The sequence below is a fragment of the Musca vetustissima genome, unplaced genomic scaffold, assembly GCF_032173495.1.
Source record: "Musca vetustissima isolate MV318-11 ecotype Yass unplaced genomic scaffold, APGP_CSIRO_Mvet_v1 utg212932, whole genome shotgun sequence".
In the NCBI taxonomy this organism is placed as follows: Eukaryota; Metazoa; Arthropoda; class Insecta; order Diptera; family Muscidae; genus Musca; species Musca vetustissima.
The window spans coordinates 1-13,799 of NW_026886658.1; the positions used below are offsets into that span (position 1 = coordinate 1).

Here is a 13,799-nt window from a genome sequence, read left to right on the forward strand (position 1 = left end):
TATAATATGTTTGATATAAAGATTGATTTTTTTATAATTCGTAGACTATAAAAATTATATAATTATAAAAATATATATATTAATTATTCGGGACGCATTTTGGTTAGTTGGATATTTTTAATGAAATTGTATGTTGGTAGCACTGTCAACCATACGTTTCCAAACACTTCCTTAAAGTCTTGACAAATAAACATTAATGGCTGCCAATCTCGAACGAAGCAGTGGGATTTTTTCCAATTTTTCATTTTCGCTCCAATTTGCAAACTTTAACAAATAAAGATTTAAATAAACGGAACAGTGTATAAAGTGCAAGTTTCTTAACGGAAACAAATACCGAATATAGGCATTATGTGGCCGCAAGCACTGCAAATGACCAGAGACGAATGTCGAGGCATTTTACGGAGACTTGGTAGGTTGTCGTTCGTGTGCTGTACACTGCATGAGAAAAAGTGGTACTGTAACAGAAATAAGTGAACGATAACTTGGGACGAAATGTGGTTATGGAATGAAAGATCATTGCCCTATCTCCTGTCCATTCAAAGGCGACTAATGTTGCGCATTTTTCATCTGTTTTAGAGCTGGAATCGTATTCTCAAGTAATAAGTGTGTTTCGCGCTCAAGGAGGTCTGAGTGAAGCCAAGGCTAAACTGTTAGAGGAATTGCGTGGTATATTTCACATATCAACTGAACGACACCGTGCAGAGGCCCGACGTGTTGCCAATGATGAACAATTGGCCACAATTGCGGAAGCGTAAGTCTAGCAAATAAACGATGTTGTTGTGCTCTGTCCTCTACAAACGTTTTTTTGGTTCTATTTTGACAGTATATCTGGACCAAATACATGGCAAGAATGGTCGCGTGAAGGTAGACGTCCTTATCCGTTGTTGCCACGTGTGGCTCCCCATACAGCCTTAGCTCTAATTGCCAATAATGTGGCGGAGGAAACAGCTAATGAAAATCAAAAGCTTCCCTACCCTGCTGAAACTGGTGAGGCCATTAAGGAAGAACAGCAACAAATTGAAAAGCAAAGACCAAGCGAAATTGTGGAGCGTAATAATCATGTAGTAACCAGTGATCCGGTGAGTACTTGGACATATATGTGTGCACTGCACCTGTCACATTGGTTACCCATTTGTCAATGTTATATAAGTGGATTTACTAATTGATTTGGATCGATCTTGAGATATTTATTCTCAAATTGTTTTCAATTGGATGCTGATACAAGTATTGAAGGCAGTGAAATATTTGTTAGGAAATGTTGGTGTACATTAGCGAAAGCAAATGTATTTTGCTTATGCGATAATCATTCACAATAGTCTAGTGTTTACCAATTTTGTTGACAGGGTTGTATTTGTGCACTTGGAAAAGTAGTTAACGGGTAAGTATAAGAGTTGCCAGATGATTAATCTAATGGACTTTGGGTAATCGACAGAGGGAACTAATGATGACAGGGACCGTAACGGTTATAAGTAAATCAGTTATAATATACAAGTTATTTTGTGCCCTAAATAAAATTAATTAAATTATCACGTATTTAAGCACAGTAAAAGAAAAAAATCTTCGACTTTGGTTTGCTAAAGTGATAAAATCGAATTAAACAAAACAGAAATTAATATGCTTTTAATCATGGTATAATTATTACAAGGTAGGGCACAGCTACCAACTGATTACAATTTTTTCTCAAGGTGGCTTGTCCCATCAAATCAAAATACATATTTTGTGTATGTATGTTTCAAAATATGATTTGACAGCAAACTTTATACTCACCTGTGCTTACTGACCGACCTTATATAGGCCTTGTGTATGTGTATTGTTTTGAATACTATGTCAAATAAATTCAAAATAAATTTGAATATATTCAATTTTAATTGAAATGAAGATTGTTATGGAAGAAACAAACGCTTTATGGTATTCCCTACTGGATTTTGGGAAGAAATCATAACCTTCATTACTTTTTCGAGTTTTTAGAAGAAGCCACACGTGCATAGTTGCTTTTTTGCTATTCACTTCAAGCTGCACTACCTTGTATTATTGTACCATGCTTTTAATCAAAATTATAGTTCCGTTCCAGAACCTAAAACAATCTACTCATTTTACATATTTTGCAACTTTTTACTCGAAAACCGTTTCTCAACCCACAAAACTGGTAAAACATTGAATCAAATTTAAGAGAGCACAAAACAAAATGGCGTTCTCTTTGTAAACTTTTTACTCGAGAAATTTGGCCGTGTAAAAATGGTAAATTGGAATGCCTACTTCAGATTGGCTGTTATGTTGATTTTGAAGTATTGCCATCTAATTTTGGCATATTTATTAGATTTGCGTTCCCGAACTTTTCAAATTATTTTGTACTCTGAGAGCAATTTTGAAATGTTTCCCTTTTACTAGATTTACTATTAAAAAAGTACTGGAACAGACCATATATAAATACAGGCGGAAAAAAATTCATTTTTGGAATGTTTACATTGGAATAATTATTTGATTTATTTAACTCGTGAACTTCGGAAATATCGATATACGTGTATAAAGTGTAATAGACGTAGCAAACGTTATTTATTTACATAATTTAACAAAGTGCAGTTATTTTCTAATTTATTTTACTTATCACCAAGGTATATGTAATATAGGCCATCCAGATATCTACATTTTTTTTTTAAATATATAGAATTAAAAAAATAAAACGGCATGTACATTAGAACTTTTTACCGGGTTAACCTACTTTACTTTAGTTAACTTTGACAAAAACCATCGAAAAATTTTTTAATTTGTTGAAATTTTGAATTTGAATTGAATTGTTGAATTTTTTTGAAATTATTTATTTAAATAAAATCAGTTAATTGTTTACATTTATTTGTGCGCGTGAAAAAAGTGCAAAATAAATCCAATTTGTTTCAAAGATATTTTTGCCACAACAAACTATGTTGTGTTTTGAAAATAAAAAACCATATGCAAGGTAGATGTGTTAGGTAGTCGCATCGACCAAATTGTGCCTTGACCATATGCATACAGAAAAATGTCGAACATGATTTTTTATTCAACCAAAAAAAATTGTTAAAATATGAATATATTCAAATCTTGGAAAAAATTGAATTGTTTACGAAAATTGTGTGTTGTGCGCCCTTAAAAATTTGGAAAATAAGTAATGTGTACTTTTGAACGAGTAGCCTTTTGGATGATCTGATATTTGGGCCATGGCTTGTGTAATTCCCGAAATTACACAAGTGCAAAATAAATCCAATTTGTTTCAAAGATATTTTTGCCACAACAAACTATGTTGTTTTGTTTTGAATTCCAATAAAAAACCATATGCAAGGTAGATGTATTAGGTAGTCGCATCGACCAAATTGTGCCTTGACCATATGCATACCGAAAAATGTCGAAAATGATTTTTTTATTCAACCAAAAAAAAATTGTTAAAATATGAAAATATTCAAATCTTGGAAAAAAATTGAATTGTTTACGAAAATTGTGTGTTGTGCACGCTTAAAAATTTGGAAAATAAGTAATGTGTACTTTTGAACGAGTAGCCTTTTGGATGATCTGATATTTGGGCCATGGCTTGTATAATTCCCGAAATTCGCCTTCTGGTTTCCTGGGTGTTCATGCATGAAATCCTCAACTGAGGCGATGTCATTAAAGGATGGATATGTTGCTCTTACGTTGATGTATTGAATGTTTGAAAATTATTTTCAGCTTGAAAATTATATAATTTTTGAGCTATATAATTTCTTGACTTGTTCTTTCCGCTCCACACGACTTCAATCTACGACTTTTGGCAAATATAATACCTTTTTGTTTATCAACAAAAGTATGTATTTTTAGGCGCATAAAATACTCACATTAAACTACTTGTGTTCCCAGAACCAGGATTATTTCTATCAGGACTGGGTGCGTTCAAGTGAAATTAAAGATAATTAACTCCAGTGTTAATTGCTTTAAGATATATTATACCACAATAATAAATATAGATTCCATGTAACAAATTATTTGAGGAGTTTTATGTAGATTCCATGTAATACCATAAAAAATTAAATGCCTTAATCCAAAGATTTTTTATTATTTTTACGCATAAAATTATAAACTTTATATTGCCTCTCTTTTTTTCAAATTTCAGTTCAAAATACCAGAAATACCCTCTGGTACTGGCAAAAAGAATTTAAAACGCAATATACACGATCAAAATCAAAATGTAAGTGGTGTTGGTTCGGGTAAAAAACGTGCTATCAGCGAAAATTCACCACAAAAGAATCATCAACATTCTGCGGCGAATCGGCAACAATATCCACACATAACGGCAAATTCACCACAAGTGAACAACAATATTACTGCGTCCACCAACCATGAACAGAAATCTAAACAACAGCAGCAAGCCGCAGCAGCTGCTGCTGCACAGCATCAACATTTACAAAAACAACGTTATTTCCATCATCAACAGCAGTTGACCAAGCAGAAAATGGCTAAGAAGGCAGCTGCTGCAGCAGCCGCTGGTAGTGCGAGCAAGAGGCAAGCAACACCGGCCAAAAGTGGTAGAAGGGCTCAACAGAAGTTATTATTGGAACAGCATCAGCAACAACAACAGCAACAGCAGATGTCTCTCAAACAAATTGGTGAACCACAATCACAAAATATACCACATAGTGGATCAATGCATATCGATCTGACATCATCGCAACCAATTGCCGTGAATTCTGTTTTGACCCAACAACAAAATGATCTGCAATTCTTGACATATGCCACCCAGAACGTGCCGCCGCAACAGATTCTAATGGATGAACAACAATCTGCTGCACAAACTCAAATACATATATTGCCTGCGAATCAACCGCCAAGTGGAACATCGTTAATAACACCGGCAACACCGTCGTTACTACCGTCACCAACAACGCCCCAAATTGCAGCTTCGAAGCGCGATGTCTCGAAAAATCTTAATAAACTGCAGCAGATGCAGCAGAATCAACACCAACCTGTCCCAATATCCTTCCCCTCCGGCACACCTTCAGTAATATCATCGCATGATATGCAAAGTAATATCGGTACGATAATAACCTCCCAATCGCCCGCTGTTAAATCATCTACGGAGAAATCTCTGATCTCTACCACACCAGTGCAAAAATATATTGTCGAGGAACGCCAGCCGATCATAAGTACGGCACCCGGTTCGATTGTTAGTTTACAAAGTTCTCCAAATCCATCATCGGCGAATGCAGGTTCTACCAGCCATATAATACAGGTATCAAATGCTGGTGGACAGACATCTCAAATAATGGCCTTGCCACAATTTTCCGCAGCAGCTACAAAGTTGCGTGCAGTAAACACTACGCTTATAGCTCCGGGGTCAAAAATTTCCCCGACGAACAATAAGAAAATTACAACCATAACATCACCGCTGTCGCCGATAAATGCAGGTGCATTGCATGAATTGGCAAACGTGGCTAGCACCCAGAGTCAGGTCCTGCATATTGTGGAAACGACACAAGGCGGCAGCTCAAATCCCACAAACAGTACATCATTTGCTTCATCCCTGCAGACACCACCGGCGGTAATTCAAATACAGAGCGGTACAACAGGTGTAAGTGCTGTTAGTACTCCATCCGATGTTGTCCCTGTTGCTCCTGCGCCAGCTCCAACATCACAGAGTAAGGTGTTGACTACGACAATATTGCCTTTGGTTTTATCCGGAACTGGTGGTGGTGTTAGTGTTGGTGGCAACAGCACCAGCAGCTCTGGCAGTTCTCCTTCCATTAGCAATGCGCCGATTATAATCGGATCAACGTGTTCCACTGCAGGCAGCTCCACTACAACATCCACAACCACAACAGCTGCTACTGCTACCACCTTCATTAAGAATCTTCCCTCGACAGTGGTATTGAATACCAACACAAATACTTTGACACCAGTTACCGTTACGGGCACCATTTTCTCCACGCTGGGCGCTGGAGCAACAGTGTTTCGTAAACCGCAAAATATAATAAAAACATCAGTGGCCACCGCCGCCGTCACGTCCACTTCCAAATGTACGACTGCCGTCTCGGGTGCTCCGCATATCATTAGCAATGTAAAGTTAACTCCCATGAATGTTAGCACCACGAACGCCGTGGTGACACCGCTCTGCTCAGCAAATTCAACGTTTAAAAATGTGTTGCCAACCACTTCGGGTATGATGAGAACGAGTGTAAAAATCTGTCAGTCACCCAATGGAAAAGTTGTAATACAGCCGGCAGGTTTGATGGATGGTTCGAAGGTGAAGTTGAATACATCTACACTGTCACATAAGATTTTAGCCAGTAGCGTGACGAATTCAGCAACGGCTACATCGGTTGCCGGTGGGACGGGAGGCCAACGCATTGCCATACAAAAAGTACAAATAATTCCGGCACCATTGGGATCTCCGGCTGCTGGGACGACGACTATTCAAGCAGCTGGAACAACGGCCTTGGGATCTAAAACCACTACATTGACGGGCAAGAGCAATATGATTTTTATGCCTTCATCCGCAACGGCTAATGTTCGACCAGTTACCCTCTCTAAAATGGGCAACAACATATTGTTGAAATCAACCGCATGTGCACAGCTGGCCAGTTCTCCAGATGGCAATAGTGGAGCAAAAACAAACATCGTTGTTCTGGGACCATCCTCCTCCATCCAGACACAGAACACCAATCCCAATCCTAGCACATCTACATCCACATTAAAGGATACCCTAAGCCAGAATAAAATTGAAATGAACAGCAGTGCTTCATCGTTTATGAATGAAGATGCACCCTTGGATATTCTAAATATGCCTATAGTAATGGATCCGGGTGTGGGCGTAGCATCTGGCGGTGGAGATACTGTAACCGTATTATCCGGAGGAAATATACTAGATAGCAATGCGGCAGCAAATACTACAACCACAACTCCAATTATTGTTGAACAGGGCAACAGTACCCATTTGCCACTGTCGTCAGCGACCCAACAAACGGTTATACTTGGGGCTACCGACTGGGAAATGGAATTAGACCAAGCCATAACTACGGCGGCACACAACAACAATACCACAATTCAATACCAAAAATCCAGCACAAGTAATACAAAACAAAAGCGATCCATATCAACATCATCGTCTTCGAATTCCTCGTCATCGTTGTGTGTCACCGCCAATAAGATGAAACGCATCAACAGTGATTTGATTTCCATTGAGTTGAAATCGAATAGGCCCACCACATTATCCAGCCACGTAAAATCATTGCCTTCCTCGAATAACAACAGCACGAACAACATAATTGTTGTCGACAGCTTTGATGATGTCATTGTGGAGGAACACGAAGATGATTTGACATCCACCTGTTCCACGAATGTGGAGCAAACGTCTACTGAAACGGCAAAAAATCGAATCCACGACGACGACCAACCAAAAATATTAGATATGCAAATATACCAGCAGCATGATGGTGGTGTTGATGGTGGCAAATCACAAATAACCATTGTTGCCGACAATAATGAAGGCCCGGCAACAAATGTGTCGGAGAACAGACAAAGGAAAATCCAATCGAATGTCATGAGATCACAACCACAACAACAACCGGAACAACGACAACGTCAACAGCATATGGAATGTGAAGTAGATGCGGGATTTGATGAAACAATAGGTAAGTTGGAACACTTCGAATTTCAATTAAAATTTTAAAAATACATTAAATTATTCCAGTTTCTGAGATCGATGAAAATACCGCAATAGAATACATTGAAGAAGATGGAGCTTTAGTCACATCATCGTCGTCCTCGTTGTTGCCAACAGTTACCAGCCAATCCAACTCCAAGGAGTCATCAACCGAAGCAGTAATTTTAACCAAAGCTCTTAGTAGTGGTGTAAGCACCACAACTATTAAATCATCTCTAAACACCAGCAATATTGGAGCCAAACCCAGTAAAGAGCACCCCACTGATGCAATGGAGACAACAGTGAATAATTCAAACACCCAACTACAGCAGCTGCAGCCAGAAACACAAGCCAACAACAGTGGTAGTAGTACACAGGTTGAACCTTAAAAAATGTTTTGCTATAATTTCTCTATAATCTAAGCTATAATATTAAGGTTTGTTTTGTTTTTGTTTTCATTTGTACAACAATTCGCATACATATATAGGTTTTATTTTTTATTTTTTGCATAATAATGTATAACATTTTTACATTTACACACAAACACACACGTTTCAAACAATTGTTAAATTTGTTTCTCATCAATTCATTGATATTGTAATAACGTAACATAACGCACATTAGTTTACATTTATACAGACAACATACATTAATCATTATAAAGAGCAACTACATACCACAACTCGGATCACTTTGTTGTATATGCACTTTCATCACCTTCATTTACCAGACAAATATTTTAACTACTTAACCTTAAATTAATTTTTTTATCATACAATCATCCAGCTATACCCACCTATTCATTCATCAAATGTTATAATTTGGAAGAAGAAAAAACAAATTGTTTGATATTTTTCTTTTCAATTTTAATTTAGAATAGTTTTAATAATGGAGTTTGAAACTTTACAAAAGTTTGTATATAACACATAAAATCTAGATTGTACATTTTAATTAAAACTTGTTTTCGTTTTTAATTTTCTTTTCATTATTATAAATACATATTAAAAAAAATATTAATTCACTTATTGCCGTTGCTGTCCTTATTAGATAAGGATCGCCGTGATTTGTGTAAAAGTAAGGAACTTGATTATTAGAACTTTTGTTGTTTCTTAATGTAAATGTCAAGTGAAACAATTCTATAGAAATGTGAATCAAAGCGAGATTATAGGTTAGCTGAATATTGGAAATTATACATACATACGTACATATAAATATTATGTATTTTCTCCCCTTTTATTGTAAGTATGTATAGAAGAAACCCCAACATAGATACACAAACATAACACAAAATGGTTTGTATAAAAAAAAAGGAAAAACAAAACACCACAACAACAATTTTCATTAAGTTAGTAGTAAATTCTTTAGCATATAACACTGTTGGTTGGCATTACTATTATATAATATTATTATCATCTTTTATTATTAAAACAAAAAGAAACGTAATATAAATTAAATTTATATAAAAAAGATTGCAATTTTTGTTTTCTTGAATTTTTTCAATAAATAAAATATCTTTGAAGTTGAATACAATAAAAAATAGATACTTTATTTATTTAGAGACAATTTAACCCGAATAGTGCTGTAATTATTTTTTCGTATTTTGGGACGAAACTTTCAGCGGCTCTAGATTGTTGGTCACTGAATCCAAACATTTTATTTGTATCCTTTCATTAAACAAATAAACTTTTTGCCTATTACATAGATTGAATTCTACTAGCGCCATCTGGATTTGATGTCAGCCCAAATGATCAATTCAATTATCATCATTACACGCCTTGAGTAACTCCCTAAAACGTATGTTGTTTTCTAAATACCTTTATAATATGAACTCAAAATTATAATGTAGAATGCATAACGGCGTTAATTTTTATTATTTTGGAAAGTCTGCGCTCACCAGCGTAAGTATCGGTGTTTTTACAAAACCAGATAGATTTCAGATAGGATTGAAAACTTCATTACAAATAACCGTGAGTATCTCTATGTGGGAGGGTATAAAAAGTTCGAACCGGCCCGAATTTATACTTTTTCTTATTTACCTCAACATAACCAAGTTAGTTCAATCCAATTTACATGTATTGAAATTTTTTAAATATTATATATATATATATATATATATATATATATGCTCATGAACCTGCAAGAATCTTGAACTAATCAAAATTGTTTTCGAAAAACTTTTCCACTATTTATAAAAACATACATTTAGATTTACTTATAAATATATAAACGTAGTTGAAAAAACCAAATTTAAACATTTATTGCAGTTTTGAAATACTGCTATATAATTAATCATTATTGTACTTCCGAAATTCGCGAAACATTGACGCTATTTTACAATCGAAAATAATTTCCACTAATAGAAGATTCTTGAAGGTCCTGAAACGGACCAATAGTGTCACAAAACTCAAAATCTAAAAGTTTTCAATGTAACCCAATGTAACAATTAGTCATAAAGTTTACTAAAAGAAAAGATGTTAACATTTTTAGAGCTCAGTACGAGTTTTGAACACCACTAGCACTCCAATACATTTTCTACACGACTCCACTAAAATTGATCAAAATTTTAAAATTATAGATAAATAAAGAAAGCAGGTTATGGAAATAGATTGTCCTCTAAAAAATGGTCACATATCGAGAGTTCACTGTATGTCTAATAAATCCACATAAAGAAGGTTAACCCGGTAAAAAATTCTAATGTAAATGCCGTTATCAAATGTTACAAAATAGTTAGGACAAAAAATCTTTGGTATTTGGTCAACCACAAGAACAAAACGTTGCTTTCTCTGTGGTAGTCATCGCGGCTGTTTTTTGACAGCACTCAACTTCTAAGACCAAACTTTTATTCATCTTGGTTAAGGCAAAACTAGGGAAGCAGCCGATCTTACTGATGACCTAATAATAAGCTTTAATGCAGATCATTCCAATGTGTCCATGATAAATAAAAAAAAAAATAAATCATTTCGCATAACGTACAAAAACAGTCAAAAATCATATATAGGGGAGAGGGGGGCACCTTTGAACACTTTTTTCTTTCAAGCCTTATACAATTTTTTATTTTATAATTTTTGGTATCTTTTAAATTTTAACTAATAGGTACATATGTAACCTTTAAAATGAATATACATATGACCCTGGTGGACGAAGTCAAAGTATTCAACACTGCCCCCAGGGGGGCAGCTTTGAACAAGGGTTGGTATTTTTGAACGACATGGTTTTTTACAGTGTTTATGTTCAAATATATATGTATTTTATTCATAGATATCAGAAATGCATTTATTTATTAAAAAATATATACAAAAAGTTTCGAAAATAAAAAAATTCAAATCAAATTTTATTAAATTATAAAACGACTTAAAAACAAAAATTAATATCGTGAAAAATACACTTAATTTCATAATCTTATTAACCCATTTGAAATTTTGAGAAATCGAAGCCAAAAATTAAAAACTTCGTTTTTTACTGGAGTTTGTTGCGCATGTTCAAAGGTGCCCCACCTGTGGCATTTTACGGAAATTTATAATAATTTTTTTGTATGAAATATATATGAAAGAAAATACATTAGTTATGTTTGAAATGATTGTTGGAATACAAAAAAATTGTTTAACGAAAGAAAACGATCACCGAATTCTCTCTGCGCCCTTACAAGCAAAAAATTAAAAGTTTACAATGGCACTGCGAAAACATGGTCACCCATGTACATTTTGTCGACAACTGAAAAAGCTAGCCAAAGTGGTTTACGCAGATAGAAAACAAGATTGCCATATACAAAAATGTGGTTACGAGTCGAAAAAATTTTAAACCGAGATTTTATGTGCCCCCCTCTCCCCTACGTTGCCTGCATAAAATCAAAATTTTCAATAACAATACGAGTGTGTTTTAAATTACATATGAACTAAAAATTAACCTAGGATTTTGTTTTTATTTTATCTTAATTTTATTTATTTTTCATTTGAATTAAACTAATTTCTCACGCTTTTGAGTTAGTCAACCTTAACCCTATTTGAAAATAGTTTTGTTTTTTTCTGTTTATTTTTTATCTTTATACAAATATACGCTTTTGTAGACCCTTTTTACAGGAAATATTAATATTAAGACAATAATGTCATTTATCCAATGTTATTCGCACAATTAGAGGAGAATCTAATAAAAATAGATTTAGAAATGTTAAATTACAAATTCAGTACAATATACAACAGTTTATAGAAAAAATATATATGTATGCATGCTGGTGTTTAGTATTCGTGGGTGGTGGTGGTTTGGTGTAATTATCCCTATATTAAGTTAATGGCCCAAAGTATTGCCACGGCCCCAGGCATTGGGGAAAGCACCGGCGCCTCCAGCTGCAGCTGGTCTTTGTGGGGCTCTGGTTGCGGGTGGTACACCAAAATAGCTAATGCCACCACTTACATCGGGTACATATTGTTTGCTGTAAGAAGAAACGAATATTTAATATGAATGGTATTTATGTAAAACAGGTATTACAAAGTCATCTTACAGTATGCTTGGTGTTTCAAGGAAAGCGTTACCACCCAATTCTTGGGGATATTGGAATTTGAGGAAGTAATAAAAGTGGCCTATAAAAATTCCTATCAACGAGGCAATGGATCTGCAAAGAAAAAATGTCTGATTATATATTTCTAATTTACAACCCTGAGTTTTAACTTACCCTTGGAATATGAGTTCCATACCAGCTAATACCCATGGCAAGTAGATGGCCTTAAAGCGGCTGCCAAACCAAAAGTTTACAATCACATCTTTATTTAGTTGACACCAGATGTATGTCACCGCAACAACGAGTAGATCCATTAAGAAAGCTACATTGAAGAGAAGTCCACCCAACACGGCCAAAGCCGATACTATTAACTGTAGGTACAAATAATCAGCCGGACTTCGTCCGAATTGATCTTTTTCCAGGCGTGCGCTGTACTGTACAATGAAATAGCAATTGATTAAGAAATGAAAGCCTGTTGATGGTGTCAACGGATAGACAAACAGGCTGGTAGCACAACGCCATAGATGCAATTTGCCCAAGACCAAATCACGGGCCAGATACATGTGTTGCAAGGGGAGGATTCCAAAGCGGGTCAGTAGACTCATTGATATTGTGCCCGCAAGCCAATATCTTGTAAATTTTGGCAGTTGCTTGAACCATTGTCCGGCATCAGCCATTGTGTGGGTGTGTTTCTTTTAAAGTTTACTATTTAGATGACCAGATAAAATAGAGGGCACGCTTTAATGCAGAAAATTTTCCGAAATTATGTTGATAATTTGTTCAATATTGTGTTTTCTCAATTAAATTCAGTCTTTTTCGGTATGAAATCTTGATATCCGTCCAGTTGAATGATTTGACAGTTCACAAGGAAAACAATAACATTACGTGTCTTTTGACACTTTTTCACTGTAGTAGATTGTTGTAATAGAATAACTGCACTGCAATCATATGAGTGACATTGACAATTTTGAGTTGCCAGATGTGAAAAATTACATGGATTTATATTGGGGGGAATTTCTTTGAAAAAAATCCTTGGTATAATATGGCGGCATTTTGCTGAGTTGGTGTTAGCTGTCAATAAATTTAAAAATAGACCATATAAACTGAAGGCAGAAGGTATACATACGAAGATTTCAGGCTCGGTATTGTTGTATGTAAAATAATAAATGAGAACTCATGGCATAATAATGGAAGGTATTCTCATTTGAGAAATTAATAATGGCAACCCTTTTCAATGTGTAACTCATACATCAATTTCAAACAGAATGAAAAATAAATTCCATAACATTTTATGTATGTCGACATGGTATAATTATAAAAGGTAACAGCAAGTCCCAGCTGATTTGATTCCAACGTAATACTAGTGTCAATATGAATTTGACAAATTATATTTTTAAAAATCACCCAACAGGAAAAATGGGAACGCATACAATTTGAAATTGTTTTTTATTAAATGTGCTCCCGTATTCAATTTACTCTATCTGCCTGCTGGGAAAGTTTCAGAAAGAAAATCTTTCTTCAAGGAATAACTCGCTATTCCCAGCATTTTCATATGTGTTACACATATATGTGTCAATGGCATAAATATAAGAGAGATGTGGAAGCGATAGAAATATAAATTTGAAAGATTTTCATTCATGTTTTTCAATTTTTATTTTGAGGATTCGA

General features: G+C 34.9%; 2 protein-coding genes across 2 annotated transcripts; one reads left to right on the plus strand and one right to left on the minus strand.

Moving 5' to 3' along the window:
- The first annotated feature begins 190 nt into the window (after positions 1–190).
- LOC133334124 (mucin-2-like) lies at positions 191–8,028 on the plus strand. The gene is made up of 5 exons (XM_061542421.1): positions 191–409; positions 577–751; positions 824–1,079; positions 4,115–7,628; positions 7,688–8,028. The coding sequence occupies exons 1-5, from the start codon at positions 349–351 to the stop codon at positions 8,026–8,028; spliced, it is 4,347 nt and encodes a 1,448-aa protein (XP_061398405.1). The 5' UTR covers positions 191–348.
- Positions 8,029–11,911: 3,883 nt separating this feature from the next.
- Positions 11,912–12,808, minus strand: LOC133334123 (derlin-1). The gene is made up of 3 exons (XM_061542418.1): positions 12,306–12,808; positions 12,135–12,245; positions 11,912–12,065 (listed from the first exon to the last, which is right to left on the minus strand). Exons 1-3 carry the CDS (start codon positions 12,806–12,808, stop codon positions 11,921–11,923), a joined length of 759 nt encoding a protein of 252 aa, XP_061398402.1. The 3' UTR covers positions 11,912–11,920.
- Positions 12,809–13,799: the final 991 nt, after the last annotated feature.